Source organism: Rhinolophus ferrumequinum, chromosome 15 (genome assembly GCF_004115265.2).
Source record: "Rhinolophus ferrumequinum isolate MPI-CBG mRhiFer1 chromosome 15, mRhiFer1_v1.p, whole genome shotgun sequence".
NCBI lineage: Eukaryota > Metazoa > Chordata > Mammalia > Chiroptera > Rhinolophidae > Rhinolophus > Rhinolophus ferrumequinum.
In genome coordinates this window covers 41,689,912-41,709,803 of record NC_046298.1, presented here as the reverse complement: position 1 = coordinate 41,709,803, position 19,892 = coordinate 41,689,912, and the positions used below count along the sequence as shown (strand labels likewise).

Sequence of the window (19,892 nt, the reverse complement as noted above, 5' to 3'; positions counted from 1 at the left end):
TGTGTGCGGTAGTTATTGAGGGAGGAGGAGGAGGGACGTTTGTAATTGTCAGCTGTGTGATCTCGAAGTGGTTTGCCGTCTCTAGGCGTGCACTAGACACATTTCATCCCATCTCTAAAATGACGAAAAATTAGGGTAGTGCAATCCAAAAATTGTATGTCTCTATGGGGAATCTAAAACCCAGAGAGGTGTGGCCTAGTGTCACATAGCCAAGCTTGGGCCCTTCCCAACCTTGGCTCCTGATCACAAACGCTCAGATCTCAAACACGGGATCCACGTAAGGGAAAAACCTAACAAAATGTCTGAGTCTCGAATTTGGCCCGTGAGCCTCCAGTTGGAGACGTCCCATGCATCTCACCACACGTACCTCATTATACTTTTCACTGGCCCCCTTCTGTGAGGTCTGACTTTATCCATCTTATAGTTGCTACCAGTCTTCTCAACGTCCCTTACTTTGCCCAAGAACCTGCCATTAACTCCCACATCTCCCCGAACAGCCTCCTATTATTTGCAACTTTTCATGGTCAAACTGAAATGCGTACCATTTGCTGAAGGCTCGTCTTTCCAACCCTTTCCCCACTATCCCTCTATATATTCTTAAGCGCCTACACCCTGCAATTTCCACCTTACTGTCTTTGCTCATGCCGTGTTCTCCAGACGGGGGCTTGGGTCAGAGCATCCCTGGTACATATTTAGGGATTGGTCTTTTGGAGAACTTGGTCCCAGGAAGGGAAAACTGAAGCCCAGGGATTCCCCCCAAGAATCCCCAGAGATTACTGAAATAAGACGGATAGACCCCAAAGGTTTAAGACACGTAGGGACTGTCAGATGCCAGGATGTCATTTACAATATTATCCCCAATTAAAGACCCCATCACTAATCCCAGCTCCAATTCCCACCGCCATCCCTCAGAGGCCACAGACCACAAACACTACAGCCTGGCCAGGCTGAGCAGCCAAATCCTCAGTCCAGGCGTCAGCTACCATGGCCATCCTGACCATTTGTCTCCTAAGCATTAAACCCACCCCCTCTGCCCAGCTTCTGCCCTGCCTGACCTCCTCCCTACTCTTCTGATCTGTCTCCTTCCCTCCCGTCACAGCAGACCTGTCCGTCTCTCCCTTGCTCACCTCATCATGGATCCCCAGTGCCCTTTGAAGGCCCTGCCAACATCTCCAGCCATCTCTCTCAGTGACTCTATACTCACGCTGAATCAGATGCCATTTGCTGAAGGACTTATATTCTCTCTTGCTTCCCAGCCATTCAACTGCACACCGTAGTCCCTCTACCTAGAACACACACACCTCCCCATCCCCATCCTGCAGTGTCCAGATAGCTGCTCCTTCAGAAGGCCTCCCCGGGTGGGGCAGGCACTCTCTTTGGACTCCCATACCAGCCCTGCCCACTCTGGATCATCACTGAGGACACAGCTGCCTCCTCCACTGGACTTTGAGCCCTGAGGGCAGGGCTGGGGCTGTCTTGGTCACCACTGTGTCCCCAACACAGGGTTGGTTCCCTTGACACTCCCGTTTTCCAGCCCTCCCAACTATAAAAACCTTTCAGCCTCACACATAAGACAGGAAAGCAGTTCTGCCCAAGACCCTGAATTTTTCAACACTGATCACTCTTAATCTTAACCACCCTTCATTTTATCATGTTATCTTCCCTATTAGCTCCACGAAGAACACAAGATATTCCTACCATGATGCAATAGGCAACTGAGGCACAGTTAAGCCTCTTCCCTGCATACAACCCTCCATGGCTCCCTAGTGCCCTCAAATGAAAGCCCAACTTGCTCATTTTGGCCCACAAGGTCCTGGGTGAACAAGCCCTGCCCTCATGTACTGGACAGTCCTCAACGGCTTAAGTCAATCAAGCTTCCATTTCCCTTCTCCTGCTCACATCTTGATTTCCCATTGGGAACCCCCTTTAAATTCAGCTCTAGGTATAGGCCTGGCCACTTGAGTCACCAGCGATTGGTTCAGGGATGATCACACGATTTTTCTGGGCCAATGAGAGTCTGTCTTGGGACTTTTGAAGGAAGTTGGCAATGGGAACTTTCTGCTGCAGAAACTAAGCTGGAAGGATGAAAGTTGGAACTGCTGGGGTCATCTTTGCCATCACGCAGTATCTACTGTATGAAACTACTAGAATGAAACTAAGAAAAAGCAGATGAGATGGCCTGCTGCCTGGACCCAGCCATACCTGAAGTCAGGAACCCCTGGACTATTATTAAATAAGCAAACAAGTAGCCTTTTGCTTAAGTGTAGATGGATTATTAGTCCTAATACAGCATTTCTCATTAGTTCTCCACTCACCCCCAACATAGCAGCCACACTGAAATTACCCACAGCTCTCTGAAGATATACCATGCACCCCCACTTCCCGGCTTTTGCCCCGGGCATACCCAATACCTGGTCAATTCCTACTCATCCTTCAAAGCCCAACTCTGGCATCTATTCCTCTGGAGTGACTTCCCCAACCTCCTCTCTCTTCTGGGCTCCCAAGCAATGGTTTCTCTATTGGTTGTGTCAGAACCCACGTCCTCCACAGACAGGGGCTCCTTGTATCTCCATGTCCAGTACTGGGCCTGGCACGGAGTAGGCACCGGTCAATGACTATTTATTGAATAAATGTACTACTGGAGTAAGAAGTGGCTTAGAGTCTCGTATAACATGTGGGTGGGCACGAGTGGATGAATGGGGGTCCCATATAGGAACTGGGGGCCTCAAGGATAAGGCTGAGTTCTGTCCTGCCCTCTTCCACAATCATCCTTGACCCTCACACCCCTACTCCCATTCTGCAGATGAGGAAACCGAGGCTCAGAAAGGAGAAACCACTGGCCCAAAGTCACACCCTTCCTCTTCATCTCACTTGTAGGTGAAGGCAGGGAAAGGAAAACCCCAGGGTCCGGGTGGGGGAGGGGGGACTCTCCTAAGTTTATTGGGCAACAGGCTGCAGGTGAGGGTACTGACAGGAGGGTGGGGGTGTAATAACTTAAAAACCAGAGGTGACAGTGGCAGCTCCTTGAGAGATCTCTGCAGAGGGGAGGGCATGGAGGTATTTACAAGGATTTGTACAAAGTGCCCCACGCCAGCCAGGGGCAGGAAGGGGGAGTTCGAGCATGAGGAGCAGGGGAGGGGAAAGAATCTGCCTCTCTGACCCCCACTCCCAGCCCCCCCAATTCTCCAGTCTTTAGGCTCAGTAACTCTTCCTACCCCCTGCCCAAGGCCTAATTCTTGCACTGTTGGGAGGAATGGAAGTGTCCTCAGTTTCCCTTTCTGCCCCTGCCCTTCCCCCAAAGTCTCCTCAGGTGCCCCATGGCATAGTGAGGGGGGCCAGGACTGGCTGGAGGCTCCAGGAAGGTGCCAGCTCTCCTGCTAAGCCCCCTCATGCTTCTCATGCTGAGCGTCCCTGGAGAACAGCAGAGGGGACAATCTTTGCCCCCAAATCAAATTCAGGGAAACTGAGGGGATGACAAAGGGAGAATCCCCTCCCTGACCCCTTTCCCTCCTGTAGAAGTGAAGGGGACAAAGAAGAGGAAGAGAAGGGGATCCGGGGCTGTGGTGGCTCAGAGCTCGAGGTCATTGGAAATGCGGGTGACGAGGGTGCGGAAGGCCAGGGCAGTGCCCGCAACGCGGCGGAAGAGAACTCCCCGCAGTCCAGGCCGGGGCAGCTGGCAGACCTCCACTTCGAAGTGGGACAGGGGCTCGGGCCCGCCCGCACCCCCATGCAGGCAGGCCAGCAGGAATGGCTGTGGCTGGCGGCAGCGGCAGCGGGCAGCCGCGGTGGCCTGGCGCAGAGCTGCCATCAGGGCCTCGGGCGGGCGCGAGCTGGTCAGCTTCACACTCCAGGGGAATCGGAGCAGCCTGGGGGCGGTTTCCGTTTGATCCCAAGGTAGATGGCAACTGGGGTGGGAAGATATTCGAGGTCACAGATGGGAGAGGAGAGGAAGGTAACCCACTGCTCCCACTCTTCAGGATAGACTCCTCCTAGCTGTCCCCTCTAAACCTGTCATCCCCTTTTACTCCAATAACATAGTTTCAGCTGGTCATACAGCTGCCTAGCTGGAGACTACATTTCCCAGCCTCCTCACAGCCAGACATGGCCTCAGTCTCCAAATTCCAGGATGTGAGTGGAAACATTTGCAACTCCACACACATCACCTCCTCCAAAGGACATTGCATGCCGTGGCTTCCTGTGCTCCACGTACTGTGAGCTGGACCTGACTGCAGCATGAGCCAGCCTCGTGAAGATGAGAAGGTTCTAAAGGATGGTGATGCAAGAACCTGGCTACCTGAATGACCTCATGGAACAGAGTGGCCCTGCCAGCCTGGCCTGGCCACATGGTTTGTGAGAGAGAAAAGTTTATTCCTGTCTGTATTTTGGGGTCTCTTTGCTCTAGCAGTTAAACTCATTTCTTAACTAATACATCCTTTTTTTGGTAAGAACAATCACTTTTCCATTGGAGGACCGACTCTCCCTACTCTAGACCAGGAGGTTTCACTTAGAAGCAGTACTGTCCCCCAAAGGGGTATTTGGAAATTTCGGGGCCTTTTTGTCACAATGTCTTGGGATGGGAGCACCATGGGTGTGTGGGGGGCAGGGAATCAGGGACAATATATGTTCTGCAATTGGCAAGAGGGCCCTGCACAACAAAGAAACATCCTGCCTAAAATATAATACCAAGAGTAATCCTTTTGGAAAACATTGCAGATCTTGCCTTTCCAGTTTAGGTGGGGCTGACTCTGCCTCTCAGTGCTAAGGGTGAACACAAGACTGCATTCTGGCCAATGAGAGCATCCCATCTCTGCGTTCTGGCCAATGAGAGCATCCCATCTCTGGCCACTGTGATTGCCTCAAGGATGAGCATGTGACCAGGTCTAACCAATCAAGAGTACTCCATCTCTCCGGCCACGGGCATTCCTTTAGGAATGAACATGTGACCCAGTCCCAGTCAAGAGGAATCAGTCTTCGGACTTTGTTGGAACTGCTGGGGCGGCTCTTTACTTCCACTGGGGTCTCCAAACTGGTGTTGTGTCAAACTACTGCAGGGTTTGGCAAAGTACAGCTGTACTTTGTAAAAAAGTTGTATTGAAACACAGCCACACCCATTTGTGTTTGTATTGAATGGGGCTGTGTTTGCGCTACAATAGCAGAGCTGAATAGACATGATAGAGACGCTCTTGGCCCTCAAAGTCTAACAATTTTCCACCTAGGGCTATATACCGTATTTCCCCGAAAACGAGACCAGTCTTATATTAATTTTTGCTCCAAAAGACGCATTAGGGCTTATTTTATATTACGAGCATCCCGAAAAATCATGCTATGGCTTATTATCAGGTTAGGTCTTATTTTCAGGGAAACACGGTAGATAATATTTGCCACCAGCTGGTCACCATTCTGCCTCACTGGATGAGAGGGGAAAGGGGGCATGGTGTCAACAGGGGGAGGAGCTGGTTATAGATGGAAGAGGCTGAAGTTAAAGATGGTCAAGAGAAAGTGCTCAGGGATGGGGTGGAAATGAGGGGAAATCATTTGGTGAGGGGGAGGAAGAGGATCTGGTAGAGAAGGGATGTGACGGGCATTTCAGGGAGCTGGCCTTGGATGATGAGGCTCAGGTTCTATCTAAGGACCAGGGGGAGGGGCTGGTGTAGCAGTCAGGGGTAGGCACACAAACTCACCTTGTGACCTCAGGTCCCCCGATTCTCTCAGGTTCGTCTGTGACCCTAAGGGAGGAGAGGGGGGCAGAGTGTCTAATCTGGACGTAGGGAGCCCCCTCCCCCAACCTACCACCTCTAAGACTCTGGGCAGCTCCTGCCTTGGCCCGGGTTCCTCCCCCCTGGCTGGAGCTCGGCTGGGGAAGGCCTAGAGTCAGGATTTGATTTCCCTTTCCATGCCCAGAAGGGGAGCCCATTCTGAAATGATTAGTGTAAGTCACAGGAAAGATACTAAAGAATTTGGAAGACAAAAGAGAGAGGAGGTGGGCAAAGACACACACCTATATATAGAAGGGGCAACACACACACACATACACATCCGTCCTTCAGGCTTTGCTCGAATGACACCTCCTTAGTGAGGCCTGCCCCATTTAAAACTGCACCCGCCCTTCCCCACACCCCTGAGCCCTCTTCCCTGCCCTATTTTTCTCCTTATATTTGTTACTACGTGATAGTCTATATATATTGCTTATTTATTGTATACTCTCTGGGTCCCCTAGTAGAATGTCAGCTCTGCCTGGGCAGGGCTTGACAAAGTACATTTTGTTCACTCTACTCCAGGGCCCACGGTGGTTCCAGGTACATAGTAGGTACTCAGTGAATAATGGAAAACATTTGTAAAACATTTTCCAAGGCAACATTATAAACTCAGTCTGTACATATATCACTTCATTTAATCCACAAAGCAACCCTATGAGGAAGGTACTGTTATGACTATACCCATTTTCCAGAAGAGAAAAGTGAGTCCCAGAGAGACTGAATGACTTGCTCAAGGTCACTCAGCAGAGCTGGGGTCTGAACCCCGAGAGTCTGGCTCCAGAGGCCAGACTATTGTTTATTAAATGAGTAAATGTCCCCAGGTACAGACCCCTCCCCTGACACAGCCCCCCTCCCTCCATGCCCGCACACACAGGTCAGACATGCAGATAGGGAGGCAGAGCCAATGAGAGTGGAAGGTGGACAGGACTTACTGATCTTGGATCCCTGGGGCAAAGAGGTGCCCGAAACGCAGCGGTTAGAATTCTGTCGTTTAGAGGGATCGAGGGTAACCCTGTAGTGTGAGGAGGGAGGTGAAGGGTGACGCAGGAGGAGGAAGAAGAGGAGGAAGAGGAGATGATGTCGGGGTACAGGAGGCAGAGCAGAGTAGAAGACAGGTTAGGCCCCATCAGCCCCCTACCCTGCCCCCTGCCCCCATGTCCCGTGGGGCTTACCTTCGGGTCAGTTTGGAGGTCAGCTTGGTGAAGAGGTTGGTGGTGGGGCGGGGCCGCCCGGTGGGCAGGGGTGTGGCCTCGTGGGCCAGTGTGGGAGAGGCAGGGGGCCCATTCTGCACGCCCCCGCCTCCCCCGCCCCCTGCCCGCCGGTCTCGGACCTGGCCACCATGGAAGGTGCTTCGGATAGTGGAACCCCGTGCCAGGCGGCTCCGCTCTCCCGATGGTGGAGCCAGGCTGTGACTGGAGGGGGAGGCGGGGGGCACCCGTGGGGTACCCGAGCTGTGGGCAGAGAAGGACAAGTCAGGGCAACACCTCAAGGCAGGCCAAGACCCCAGTCCCTCTGATTCTTCACTGTCCTGTCCCGAGATCATAAACTCCTCCTAACCTAGAGCTCGGAGACAGGGTTGCCATGTACAGTAGGACAATTAGTATTATATTACCAATTCTCAACACCCCTAAGTCATCCCTCCTTCAAACTGTCCCTTCTTCAAACTACCCCCTCCAAACTGTCCCCTAACCCACCTTTCCTTTCTCCAACTCAGTCATTGAATAGATTCAGATACCTTTTTGGATGAATCTCTTGCTATTTGCCATCCAAACCTCAGGAACCAAATCAACTTTGTAAATACTTTGCTATCTGAACTTTCATTATCCAAACTTGGGAAAGGAACAGATGTGTATGTTAAGAGTACCTATATTAATTATGACAATTTTTCAACAGGTGAAAATCAGGAGGAAGGGCCCGTCTTCCTAACTCTCTCAGGATGCTGTGTGGGCAGTGGTGGTCCCACTGTACCAGGACCCTCCTCCAGCCCCCTCTGACCCTCCCAGTCCCGATAGCAGAGGTCAGACCTCCAATCTCTATCCTTCCAGGGACCCCAGCAACCAGCCTGGATTTCAAAGAGAGAACCCTGACTGTGGCAGATGCCACTACCTCTCCCCCAGAATTCATCCTCCTTGTTCTTCTATAGTGACCAAACTTTTAATTGAGAGAATGAGCGCTGTACATGGCCATCCAGCCAGAGACTACATTTCCCAGCCTCCCTTGCAGCTAGGGGTGGTCATATGACTATGCTCTGGCCAATGGGATATAAGCAGAAGTACTTGATACCATTTCTGTGTCACGCCTCTATAAAAAGAATGCTGCTTTCACTCTACCTTCTTTTCACCCTTCTTGCTGGTTGGAAAATGGTGGCAACTGATGCAGTGGCCTCAGACCCAGAGCTGGAGCCTCATGTTGAGATTGACAGAATCAACCTGGGTCCTTGAAGGACCTTTCCTGACTACCTCTGGATTGTTGTCACCGAGGACTAAACTTCCATCTCATTTAAGCCACTATACCTGGGGTCTCTTTGTTTCAGAAGCTGAGTCTATAATCTAACTATACACCGTCACTTGACTAGAGATGAAAGGTCATGCATTATAGTGGTTACAAATACAGATTCTGGAATCTTTGCTCCTTGACTTAGCAGCTAAGGGCCTTGGACAAGCTACTTAACCTATCTGTGCCTCATTTCCTCAGCTGTAAAACGGCGATACCAGGATCTACCTCACAGAAGTGTTAGGGACATTCAACCACCTAAGGGACGGAGGCTTGGCACGTGGTTACTGCTTGATGAATGTTGGCTACTATTATTTTTATACCCCTACAGTCCTGATGGGCAGGAGAGTCACTGTCCTGAAGCCCTTGGACTTGAAGTCGGATGTGAACAAATTCATTCCCTTCTTATGCTCCAGCCAGTCTGCACTGGTTTTCCCCTCACTTGCCAGCTGAAAGAGACTGAACAGACTCAGGCAAAATAAGTTTGAAAACCAGCCAACCAGAGGATGTGGAAGCTGTGACATTCTGGGGCTTCTAAGTACTAAAAATGGATCATTAAAAAAATAAAAATAAAAATCAACTTAGATTCCCAAGGCTCGTAGGCAGAGAACAGGGCAGACGCTTCCCTGTGCTGATGACTGATTAATTAAGGGGGGAGGATTTTCAGGGGGGTCCGGGAGGGGGAGGACATGGGTAGAGTCTGCCAAGGGAAGGGCAGAGACATACACTCCCCAGTCCCAATGGCACCTCTCCCCCAACATCTATCACCTTAGATCAAGGGGGGCCCTGCTCACCTCATTTCACTCCCCCCTCCTCACTGCCACACCCCCTCCTTACCTGTTTTCTTTGCCATTTGGCAAAAGGGATGGGCGCTCAGCTCCTGGTCGTTCTGTGCAAACGTAGGTGTTTCTGCGGGTCATCATGCTGGGAGGGAGGTTGTTCTGTGGGAGACATGGCCAGGAGGGGATTGAGGGGGTAAAAGGGCACCCCTTAACTCCCTGCTTTTACCCTCCCTGGCCTCCCTCGTTATGAACGAGGTAGGGGCCTATGTGTAAACTGATGGTTTACTCTGGGCTAAAGGACCCAAAGACACAAGGCTAATGGCTCACTCCAGCAATCTAGGCTAAGAGTCAAGGGAGGCCATTGGAGCTGAGAGGGTCAGAGAAGGTTCCAGGGGCAGCCTTGCCCACCTCTTTCCCCACTCTACCCCCCCAGTACAGTTCATCAAAGTTTTTTTTTAACATATTCATGCCACAGTGTCTCTCTTTGCCTTTGCTGAGGCTGTCTCATCTGCTACCTGGATACTCCTCCTACCTTCCCCCTGACTCACTCCTATGTACATTTCAGATGTCACTTCATAATCTACTCCCACCCCCGGCCCCAGGTTAAGTCAGGTGCCTCCTCTGGCTTCCGCAGTGCAGCAGCCTTGATCACCTTGTACCGTCAACATCTGTTCACATATATGTCCCTACCCAGCACTGGACAGTGAGCTCTCTGAGGATAAGAAATACCACATCAGGATTATGTCGCCTCATAAAATGTATTTGGAAAGTGATCCCTCTTTTTCTAACCTCGGGAAGTTTGTCTAAGATTGGCATTATTTCAGGCAGCTGGATGGCTCAATTGGTTAGAGTGCAAGCAAGCTCTGAACAACAGGGTCGCCAGTTCGATTCCCACATGGGCCAGTGAGCTGCACCCTCCACAACTAGATTGAAGACAATGAGCTGCCGCTGAGCTGCTGGAGGGGCGGCCAGATGGCTCAGTTGGTTAGAGCTTGAACTCTCAACAACAAGGTTGCTGGTTCAATTCCCACATGGGATGGTGGGCTGCACCCCCTGCAACTAAAGACTGAAAATGGTAACTGGACTTGGAGCTGAGCTGTGCCCTCCACAACTAGATTGAAGGACAATGACTTGGAGCTGATGGGCCCTGGAGAAACAAACTGTTCCCCAATGTTCCTCAATAAATCTTTAAAAAAAGAAAAAGATTGGCATTATTTCTTCTTTCGATGTTTGGCAGAATTCCAACAGTTTAGAACCATTTGGATCTGGAATTTTCTTTATGGGAAAGGTTTAAATTATGGATTCAATTTCTTTTAACTATTCAGGTTTTCTATTCCTTCTCATGTCAGTTTTGGTTCACTATGTTTTTAAAGATATTTATCCATTTCATCTAAGTTGTCAAATTTATTGGCTTAGAGTAGCTCCTACTACCTTTTTACCATCTTACGTTAAAACATAGTTATCTTGGGGGCAGCCAGTTGGCTCAGTTGGTTAGAGGGCAGTGCTCATAGCACCAAGGTTGCCCATTTGATTCCCACATGGGCCAGTGGGCTGCGCTCTCCACAACTAGATTGAAGACAACAACTTGACTTGGAGCTGATGGGTCCTAGAAAAACACACTGTTCCCCAATTAAAACAAACAAACAAACCCATAGTTATCTTTTTCATTCTGATATTGGTAATTTGTGTTTGCTATCTTTTTTTCCTTAATCAGTCTTGCTAGGGGTCCACTTTTATTACTTTTCAAGAACTAGCTTTCAGCTTTGGTGATTTTTCTCTAGTGTATATGTTTTCTCCTTTACTGACTTTTCTTATTATTGCCTTCCTTTTACTTTTTGGGGGGGCTAATTTGCTGTTCCTTTTCTAGCTTCTTAAAGTGTAGGTTTTATTTTAACAACATAGCTCTTACTGAGTGCTACTGAGCCAGCTGCTGTGTGAAGTACTTTATTCTCACGATAACCCAAGTTCTGTGATAAGCTGATTTCACCAGGTGGAATTCTGAAGCTCAGAGATGTGAAGGCACTTGCTCAAGGTCACACAGCTCATCAATGTAATTCAAACTCTGGTCTATGTGGCTTCAGAGTCCTGACCAGTTTCCTATAATCTGCCTCCACCCTTGTCTCCCTATGTTGAGGATATTTTGGTTCCCTCAGCTTGCACCATAACATTCTAGGGAGCTGCAGAAGCAGGAAAAGCCAAACACTACATTCCCCAGAGTGCTCTGCAGCTCGGGTTCTGGATAGGAAAGGGTCCTGCCAATCTTTGCACTCATGAAGATATGGAAGGTAGAAATAGGGTGGCAGTCACCTTCCTGTCCCCTTTGACTTCTGCTCACACAGGCAAGGTCATGAGATGCGGGTCTTTGCTTTAGCAGGGCTCCAGTGCCCATTCTCCAGACCTCTCAGTGGCAAGAGGCTCTTCTGGTGGAGGAAGAAGTTTTTGAGTCTTACCCTGTAGCCATGATCGTGTGTTTTTGAATTCAACATGAGAGGTGGCCCCAGTGATGGCAGGTCCCTTGGTGGGTCAGGTCTGCTCTCATGAGGTGTCATTCTTGTAGGTCTAGTCTTTTGCCTGCTCCTCCAGCACTTCCTACAATTTTCTAAGCACCACACCTAATTCCCTGTATTAAATCCTTCCTGCCCAAAACGTGTAGTTCTTCTTTCTGACACAGACTGCTAATTTGCACACTAGCATCAGGCATGAGCTCAGGCAAAGAGAGAACACTCAATAAATGTCTGTTGAAAATGAATGAATGAATGAATGGAAGTAACAAGGAGTCCTGTGTGGTGGTCTGGGGAACAGGATGGGAAATGGCAGGGTGTAAATGATGTGAATCTGGTGGCATCTACAGGCTGGGCCACGGGTGGTCGCACCCCTGACCCTGCTCCCCACGCCTGGCTACTCACAGGGGTGCTCGTGCTATCCTTCCGCCGCTCTGGGATCTCAGCCTTGTTGGGGTTGTGGGCGCTGCTGACCATGGGGCTGGAGGGGGGCAGCCCTCGGCTCCCGCTGCCCGCGGCACTGCAGCTTGCCTTCCGGCCAGGCAGGCGCTCCTCTTTCAGCTCTGTCTCCCCCGTGCTGGTCGGGCTGCGCTTAGGGTGCAGGGGTGCAGGGGATGGTCCGCCTGGTGGAAGGAGGGTACAGTTAGGGCTGGCGTCACCTGGAAAAGCTAGAACCTACTCTGGGTGATCCTTGGGAGCCTAGAATTCCTTGCATCAGCTGCAATCTCTGCATAGGTCACTCTGACAATATCTGCCAAAATGACACACGCACATATACTAACCCAGAAACCCTACATAAATGACACGATGCAAGTAGAGGGTATGCATTGCATGACCCTGTTTTTAAAGGCACAAAGATTGGGAACAGCCTAAATGCCCTTTAATAGGGGAATTGCTAAATAAGCCAAGATAGTTCTGTATAGTATTCCAAGATTATGGAATACTATACAGCTATAAAAAAGAATAAAATCTCTTTATGTAACAATAAAGCAATCATCAAGACAGCCTACAAAGGAAAGGCAAGGCATGAGGTCTACAGTGTGCTACCATTTGTATAAAAAAGGAGGACAGTGCCTATCTGTATCTCCTTGTTTATATATGAGCATCTCCAAAAGGCTATCGTTTGTGTTAAAAGGAGAGAATATTATCTTTATATTATATTAATATATTAACATAGTGTTTACATATCTTTATATGTCTCTTTTCTTTCTATCTTCCTCCTTCTGTTCATAACTACTTCTTTATATATTTATGAATGAAACCCTTCAAAAGAATTTATATAAAACCAGTAATAGTGGTTGCCTCCAAGGAGAATGGGGTGGGGGGTGGGGTGGCTGGGAGAAATACGTCACATGAAAACATTTTTATTGCCTACCCTTTCTGTACTATTAAATTTGAAGCATGTTTTAATTTCAAAAACCAATCTGATAGATGATGTAATACAGAATTGTACACCTGAAATCTACGTAACTTTACTAACAATTGTCACCCCAATAAACTTTAATTAAAACAAAAGAAAAATCTGGCCCCTTAGTACATCTTAGGTATTTACAGGTTTAGAAACATGTTCTAGAACTTCAGACAATCAGAACATCGGCATGTTAAATCCTCATGAATCTTAGTAGTTAAAAGTCCCAGAACCATAATAAAAGTTCGTGATGGATAAGGGGCGCCTGTCAACAATCCTTCACTCCGAGAACCCCTGGAACCCAGAAGGTCTCCATGTGGGGGCTTTTAAAGGGTACATGTTCTAAGCATAGGATGTTGGAGTCACAAGCTTCTGAGGATTTTCTGGGCCAGTCCTGCTATTTTATGGGTGGGGAAAAGGAGATCCAGGGGAGGGGAACAGTTTGACCATCCATAAACCCTTACTTCCTGTTTAGGGCTGATGCTGAGTTTCCTGACAGCCCTCTCTCCATACTAGTGCCTCTCCCAGAGTAAAGAGCTTCACCCTGGAGATAAGAAGGGCTGCAAAATAACAGAGAATTGAAGACCACCCTGGCCATCCCTTAAACTGTTAAACATAGAGTTACCATATAACCCAGCAATTCCACTCCTAGGTATTTCCCAAGGGCAATGAAAACATACATCCACACAAAAACTTGTACACAAATGTTCACAGCAGCACCATTTACAACAGCCAAAAGGTGGAAACAGCCCACCTGTCCATCAACTGATGAAAGGATAAAGAAAAAGTGGTCTATCCATGCAATGGAGTATTATTCAGCAATTAAAAGGAATAAAGTACTAATCCATGCTAAAATGTGGAGAGACCTTGAAAATGTTATCCTAAATGAAAGAAGCCGGACACAAAAGGGCACACATTGTATAATTCCATTTACGTGACATGTTCAGAATGGGCAAATCTGTCCAGACAGATGATCGATTAGTAGTTGTCAGGGGTATGGGGGAGTGGAGCGGAGTGGGGATTGAAGTGGATGGCTAAGGGGTGTGGAGTTTCTTTTCGGGTAATTAAAATGTTCTAAAATTGATTGTGGTGATACACAATTCTGTTACTATACTAACACCACTGAATTGTACACTTTGAATGGTATGTGAATTATCTCTCAATAAAGCTGTTAAAAAATAGTGGAGACGATTAACATTTGATGAGAGTGTAAGTAAGAGACCTCTTGGGAGTTTCTATGCCTAAATCTGTGATGGTGGTGGGGGGGGGCCTATTTATTTTCTGAAGGGGATGAGATACCTTCAGTTACAGAATGTGGGGTACAATTAGGTGTCTGTCCAGCCCCTTACCATTAGTAAGGAAGGGGCTCCCCACATTTCAGCGGGGAAGCAAGTCCAGAGGGCAGGCTCTCAGCAGCCACTTTGTACAATGTATCCTCCAGTATCTCAATCACAGTAGATTAATCCCAAGTGGATCCTGGTATCAGAGCTCTCTCCCTGACAAGTGGATCCCTGACAAGTGGATCAGAGAGATTGCAGCTACCATTTGGGCTGGTCTCTAAAATGAGATGTCAGGAGCTGAGACATTGGGAAAAGATAAGGTACGGTAAGTGAGAAAGAAAGGAAAAACCAGGTGAGCAGAGATGAAGCAAGACACAGAGAGTGTCCGCTCTGGGTATGGCTGCTTTTCCAGTTTCTGATTCCTCCCAGAGCCTGGCTGTACATTCCTGCCTCCAAGTTCTATGAAATGTCCCTGCATCTTTCTAAGAAAGTTTTCCCTTTGCTGTAATTGGCTTGAGTGGGTTTCTGGTGCCTGCCTGTCGGAGAACCCTGACGTATCACAGGGCGGAGGCTTTGGGGCCAGGGATGGCATGTGAGGGTGTGGAGCCATACTCACAGAAGTCACTATGCCTGCGCTGGCGGTGGTAGGTGGAAGAGGAGCTCCGCTGCCCTTTGCTGTGGCTGGTGCCTTTGCTGGAGCTTGTTCCATTGGTGGTGTCGCTGGGCGCCCGCACCCGTGCCAGGGCCAGTGCTGGGGCACCCCGGTCCCCACCCTCCTGCAAGAGGATGACACACCACAAGGAGCCTCAGCTCCATGTTCCCTCTGCCCCAGAAGTCCCTCCACCCTGGGCACTGCAAAACCCAAATGCCCCTGGCACCTTCTGACCTCAGTCTTCCTGCCCAGCAGGAGGTAGGTGGCGGTCACTTCGTTGTACTTCTGGTTGGTCAAGGCCTCTTTGATTTCTTCCCGCGTGTAGCCCATACCCACCATCACGTCTGGGAGAGGGGGATGGAGAGGCAGTTCAGTCCGGAGAGCCTTCCCTTCCACTTGTTTCTGTATCACATTAGCAATGCTTGCTCTTTGGCCTGTTTAGTACCTATTCTTCCTTTTGCCAGGACAACCCTGATTTTCCTTGGAAGAATATTCCTTCCCAGCTCAGATCACCTGGTTGACTCCTGCCTGTTCCAAGTCCCAAGGGCAGGCATAGGACCCAGCTCTGGCCAATCAGAGTGCCCCATTCATAAGGCCACAGTGACTGATTGGTTCAGGGCAAGCACATGACCCCAGTCTGGCCAATTACAGCATTCCATTCCAAGGCTAAACTGATTGGTTCAGGGGTAGCCAATAATCACCAGCCTAGGGCTTTTAGTAGTTTATCATGAAGTGGCTTCTCTTCCTTTATGAGTACCCAAGGCCACTAGGATATATTGTTGCCAGCTTGCTCCTGGGAGTGGGGGTGGGGGTGGGGGTGTGGGGAGCTGCCTAGGAAAGAAGCCACCACCACATAGAAGATTCCCAACAACTATCTGAACACCTGGATCCAGCTGTGTCTGTAGGCCGACCTACCCTAGCCTTTTTAGTTATGTGAATGAATTAACTTATCACTATTAGGTTAAACCATATTAAATTGCTATAAAAGTGGCAATTTCCTATGGTTCAACCTATTATTATTATTATCTGGTTTAAGCCAAAATGGCTTGGGTTTTCTGTTACTTGCAACCACAAAAGTCCTGACTAACGTAGCCAGCTCTGATGGTGGCCTGTTTCCTCAGCTGTAGAATAGAGGGTTACTGGATGGTTCCTAAGGGGCTCTTCCAGGGCTAATGCTTTAGGGGTCAAGTGTTCGAAGGGTCCAGGCTGGAGGGATCAGGACCAAAGGAGTGGAGGCGGAGGCACATGCCAAGGTGGGGATTTCCCCAAACATGCGGATTACTGATGACTTGTGACCAAACTCTTCTGCAGGTGACCTGTGACTTCTTTTTGTGTCTTAATAGTCAAAGCTAACACACATCAGCACTTATTACATGCCTAATATAAAGTGCTTTACGTAGATTAACTCATTTAATATTCATAACAACCCTACAAGATAGGTTCTATGATTACGCCATTTTACAGATGAGGCAATAAAAGCACAGAGAAGGGAAGACACTTGCCCAGGGTCACACAGCTAGAAAGCAGCAGCAGAGGGGTTGGAGCCCAGACTTCTCCACTCTCCCCAACTGCCTTGCAACCTTCTCTGACGCACTGACCAAAAGGGTTGGTGCTGGGAAGCTCCTACCCCTGGTTCGGTGGCCAGCGGGCCTGAGGAGCTGGGGCACCTGCGCACCCTGACTCTCACCGATTCGCTTGGTGTCCCCGAAGTCCTCCTCTGGCTCTGTGTATGGCTTCAGCTCCTCACCCTCATAGCCGATGTTGATCCATTTGTCTTTCATGATTTGCTGCAGGAATCAGAGCAGGACAGGGAAGAGGAAGCCAGACGTCAGAAGAAACTAGGAAAAGTACAGCTGCGCACCCCCTAGGCAGGCCCCCCAGGTGGGGCTACCTGTCCTGACCCCAACCTCAAGGCTTAACACCCCAGGATAGAGGACTTCCTGAGAGCTAGCACCCCCTTGCCACCCCCCATGCTCCCGCTGGAGCCTCCTGACGCCACCCTCCCGCCTCCACATCATCTAGGTCCCCAGCACCCTGTAATCATCCCAGGAGCTCATTAGCTAATTACTGGAATGGCAGGGAGTGGGCGCAGCGGTGTCAGGACAGGCCCAGGAGCCTTTTCCCGGGCTGCCCGGCTCCCACCTTCCAGCAGTGGATCTTAGGCAGGTGGGAACGGTAGAGGAAAGGTGCAGGGCATGGAGGCTGCAAGGGGAGGGTTGTGGGGCTGAGGGCTTACCTCGAGAGTACAGCGTTTAGCTGGGTTCAGCACCAAAAATCTCCTCAGGATGCTCTCACAGTCTGTTGACATGTAGAAAGGGACCCGGTACTTCCCTCTGAGGACTCGCTCCCGCAGCTCCTGGAGGGACAGGGTTACTGGGGGAGAGGCCCAACCTTCCTGTCCACCCGTTACACACACACACACACACACACACACACACACACACACACACTCATCTTTGTCTCAATCTCGGACAGAAGTAACAGAAGCTCTGAGATCCAGACCCAACGAGGTGGGCAAAACCCTACCACTCTCTCTAGACCTCAGTTCCACACCTGTAAAATTGGAACATTAAATGCAGCAACTTTCCAAAAAAATATACTATTTTTAAAGCTATATAATTTTCCATTCAGAGGAAATCTTACAGAGAAAGTGAATTCTATAAGCCAGGTAAGGGGAGAGGTGGGCAGGTGAGCTAGCCAGTGGGGTTGCAGTCTCCTTATCTGTAAACAGGAATCCCAGCACCCACTTCATGGACTAGGGTGTGATTGAATTTATAGAAGTAAATGCCTAGCACACACTGGGACCAGAGCAAGTGCTATTTAATTAGGATTCCAATAGGGGAGGAGGGAGGAGGACCCTGCCCGCCTCCCTTTCCCCGCTGTACCTTCGCCACTAGACACGCCTGTCTTTCCAAAGAACTATGAGCTTTTTATGAGGGTCCTTGCCAAGGCTGTAAATTCCATGCCCTGTGGCCTGGATGACCAGGGAGGGCCCCTTCCGTCCTGAATAAAGAGTGGTTACCAGAGGGAAGGGGGGTCAAATACACGGTGATGGGAGGAGACTTGACTCTGGGTGGTGAACACACAATGCGATATACAGAAAACATATTATAGAACTGTATATTTGAAACATATCTTATTAACCAATGTCACCCTAATAACTTAAAAAAAAAAAAAGAAAATGTACGGAGAGAGAAAATGGAGGAGAGGGTGAATGAAGAGAGGGGGTCTCTTGGGGTGAAGCCCTTTGCTGGAGACTGGGCGCGGGTTCTGTTCCAGGGCCTTCTCCTACATGGCTGGGGAGCCTCCTGGGTCTGCAGATCATTACAGCCTGAAGGGTCGTGAATATTTCATAATAATGAGTATCGCTTTCAGAGCACTCGCCCCACGCCGGCGGTATTCTAACTGCTTTACACATATTCCACCTGTGTTCGCAACAATGCTGTGAAGCACGTCATAATGCCCATTCTCCAGAAAAGGAACGGAGGCCTAGAGAGGTTAAGTCACTAGTCCTGGGATTATACAGCCAGAAACTGACAGGGTCTGGGTTCAAACCCAGGCAGTCGGGCTCCAGAGCCTGTGCTGTGTCACTACTGCACCACACTGCCTCTGTCACATGAAGGTGCCATCAGGCCACTGTCACCATCACGAGAGCTGCCCCCAAGCATGTCACCTAGTTAAATGCCAGATCCCGGTGAAGGGCTTTACACACCCAGTCTGGCTATAAGTGGATACTCTTAATGTCCCCACCGACAGGAGGGGAAACTGAGGTTCAGAAAGGGACATGTCCAAGGTCACTCAGTAAGGAAATGACAGAGTTGGGTCCTGCCCCAGCTGTGTCTCCTTTGCCTAGCAAGGCCTGAGGTTACTGGAGGGGAAACCAGGACAGCAGGAGGTGACAAGGGCCTGGGGCAGGTGAGTCACTGGCCTAGACCCTTGAAAAGGTCTCTTGGCTTTATGCTTGGGGCTCAGAAAGATTCTTCTGTGATAGTGAGCACTTTCCTGCCTCATCTCAGTGAGTCCTTGGGTCGCTGCTACAAGGTTAGTACTTTATGGTGCTCACTGAACAGAGCGGGAGTCTGAGTCTCAGAGGGGCCGGCTGCTTGGCCAAGGCCACTGTGAAAAGGGGCTCCCTCCTCCTCCTCACCCAGTCTCTGCTCTGATGGCCTGTCCTCCTCAACACTGAATGCCACATAAGGAGCCCGAGTAGATGCTGGAGCAGGAGGAAAAAGAGCTACCAAGGATGTCCTCGGGTCGCTATCTGAGTGTGAACCACGGGTTAGAGGCCAGGACTGCATCAACGCTGGATTTCCTGAGTGTGACAGTGGACGGGAAAATGCCCGGGTCTCAGCGGATACCTGCTATACGTTGCTTTTAAAAAAGAACAGTGTGTCTGCAACTAATTCCCAAATGTTCCATCAGTAACGATGACCACAACGACACCACGAGCATATACAAATAGATGTGACAAAAGTGGCCAAATGCTGGCGACTGGAGCATCTCCTGAAAGGTGCCATGCATACTTTGTTCTAGCCTTACAGCTTTTCTATAGACTGGCAATGTTTCAGAATAAAAAGTTCAAAGAAAAAAAACTTTCCACCTCTTTTATGTTTTTTTCCCCTGTAGCACTGGCCAGCATCTGAAATAATATATTTTGCTTATTTATTTGGTTTTCTGCCTGGCTCAGCTGCTGGAATGTCGGTCCATGAGGGCAGGAATTTTTTAGTTTTCAGTGCACAATTCAATGGTTTTTAGTATATTCTCTGAGTTGTGCAATCATCACCACAATTTTAGACCATTTCATCACCCCAAAAGAAACCCTATTCTCCAACTTCCCCATCCTCCCCTAGACTTAGGCAACCACTAATCTGCTTCCTGTCTCTTTGGCTTTGCCTCTTCTGGACATTTCATAGAAGTGGAATCACACAATGCGTGGCCTTTTGTGATTGGCTTTTCCTACTCAGCGTGTTTTTAAGGATCACCCATAGTGCAGCTGTGGGAAGGCAGGGGTTTCTGCCTC

The 19,892-nt window shown here is 49.4% G+C and overlaps 1 protein-coding gene across 2 annotated transcripts in view; it reads right to left on the bottom strand.

Annotated features, from left to right (window-relative positions):
* Positions 1-132: 132 nt before the first annotated feature.
* MARK4 (microtubule affinity regulating kinase 4) overlaps positions 133-19,892 on the bottom strand; it is a 31,986-nt gene continuing 12,226 nt past the window's right edge. The window contains exons 9-18 of one of the 2 annotated variants that reach the window (XM_033127979.1): positions 17,109-17,228; positions 16,560-16,659; positions 15,107-15,216; positions 14,837-14,996; positions 11,938-12,155; positions 9,087-9,190; positions 6,929-7,207; positions 6,689-6,768; positions 5,682-5,726; positions 3,699-3,905 (exon numbers count right to left, since the gene is read on the bottom strand). In XM_033127979.1, coding sequence (XP_032983870.1) covers positions 3,841-3,905; positions 5,682-5,726; positions 6,689-6,768; positions 6,929-7,207; positions 9,087-9,190; positions 11,938-12,155; positions 14,837-14,996; positions 15,107-15,216; positions 16,560-16,659; positions 17,109-17,228 — 1,281 coding nt within the window. In that variant the 3' untranslated portion in view covers positions 3,699-3,840. Of the gene's footprint in view, positions 3,906-5,681; positions 5,727-6,688; positions 6,769-6,928; positions 7,208-9,086; positions 9,191-11,937; positions 12,156-14,836; positions 14,997-15,106; positions 15,217-16,559; positions 16,660-17,108; positions 17,229-19,892 lie in introns of both variants that reach the window. The other variant, XM_033127978.1, reaches the window with a different exon arrangement.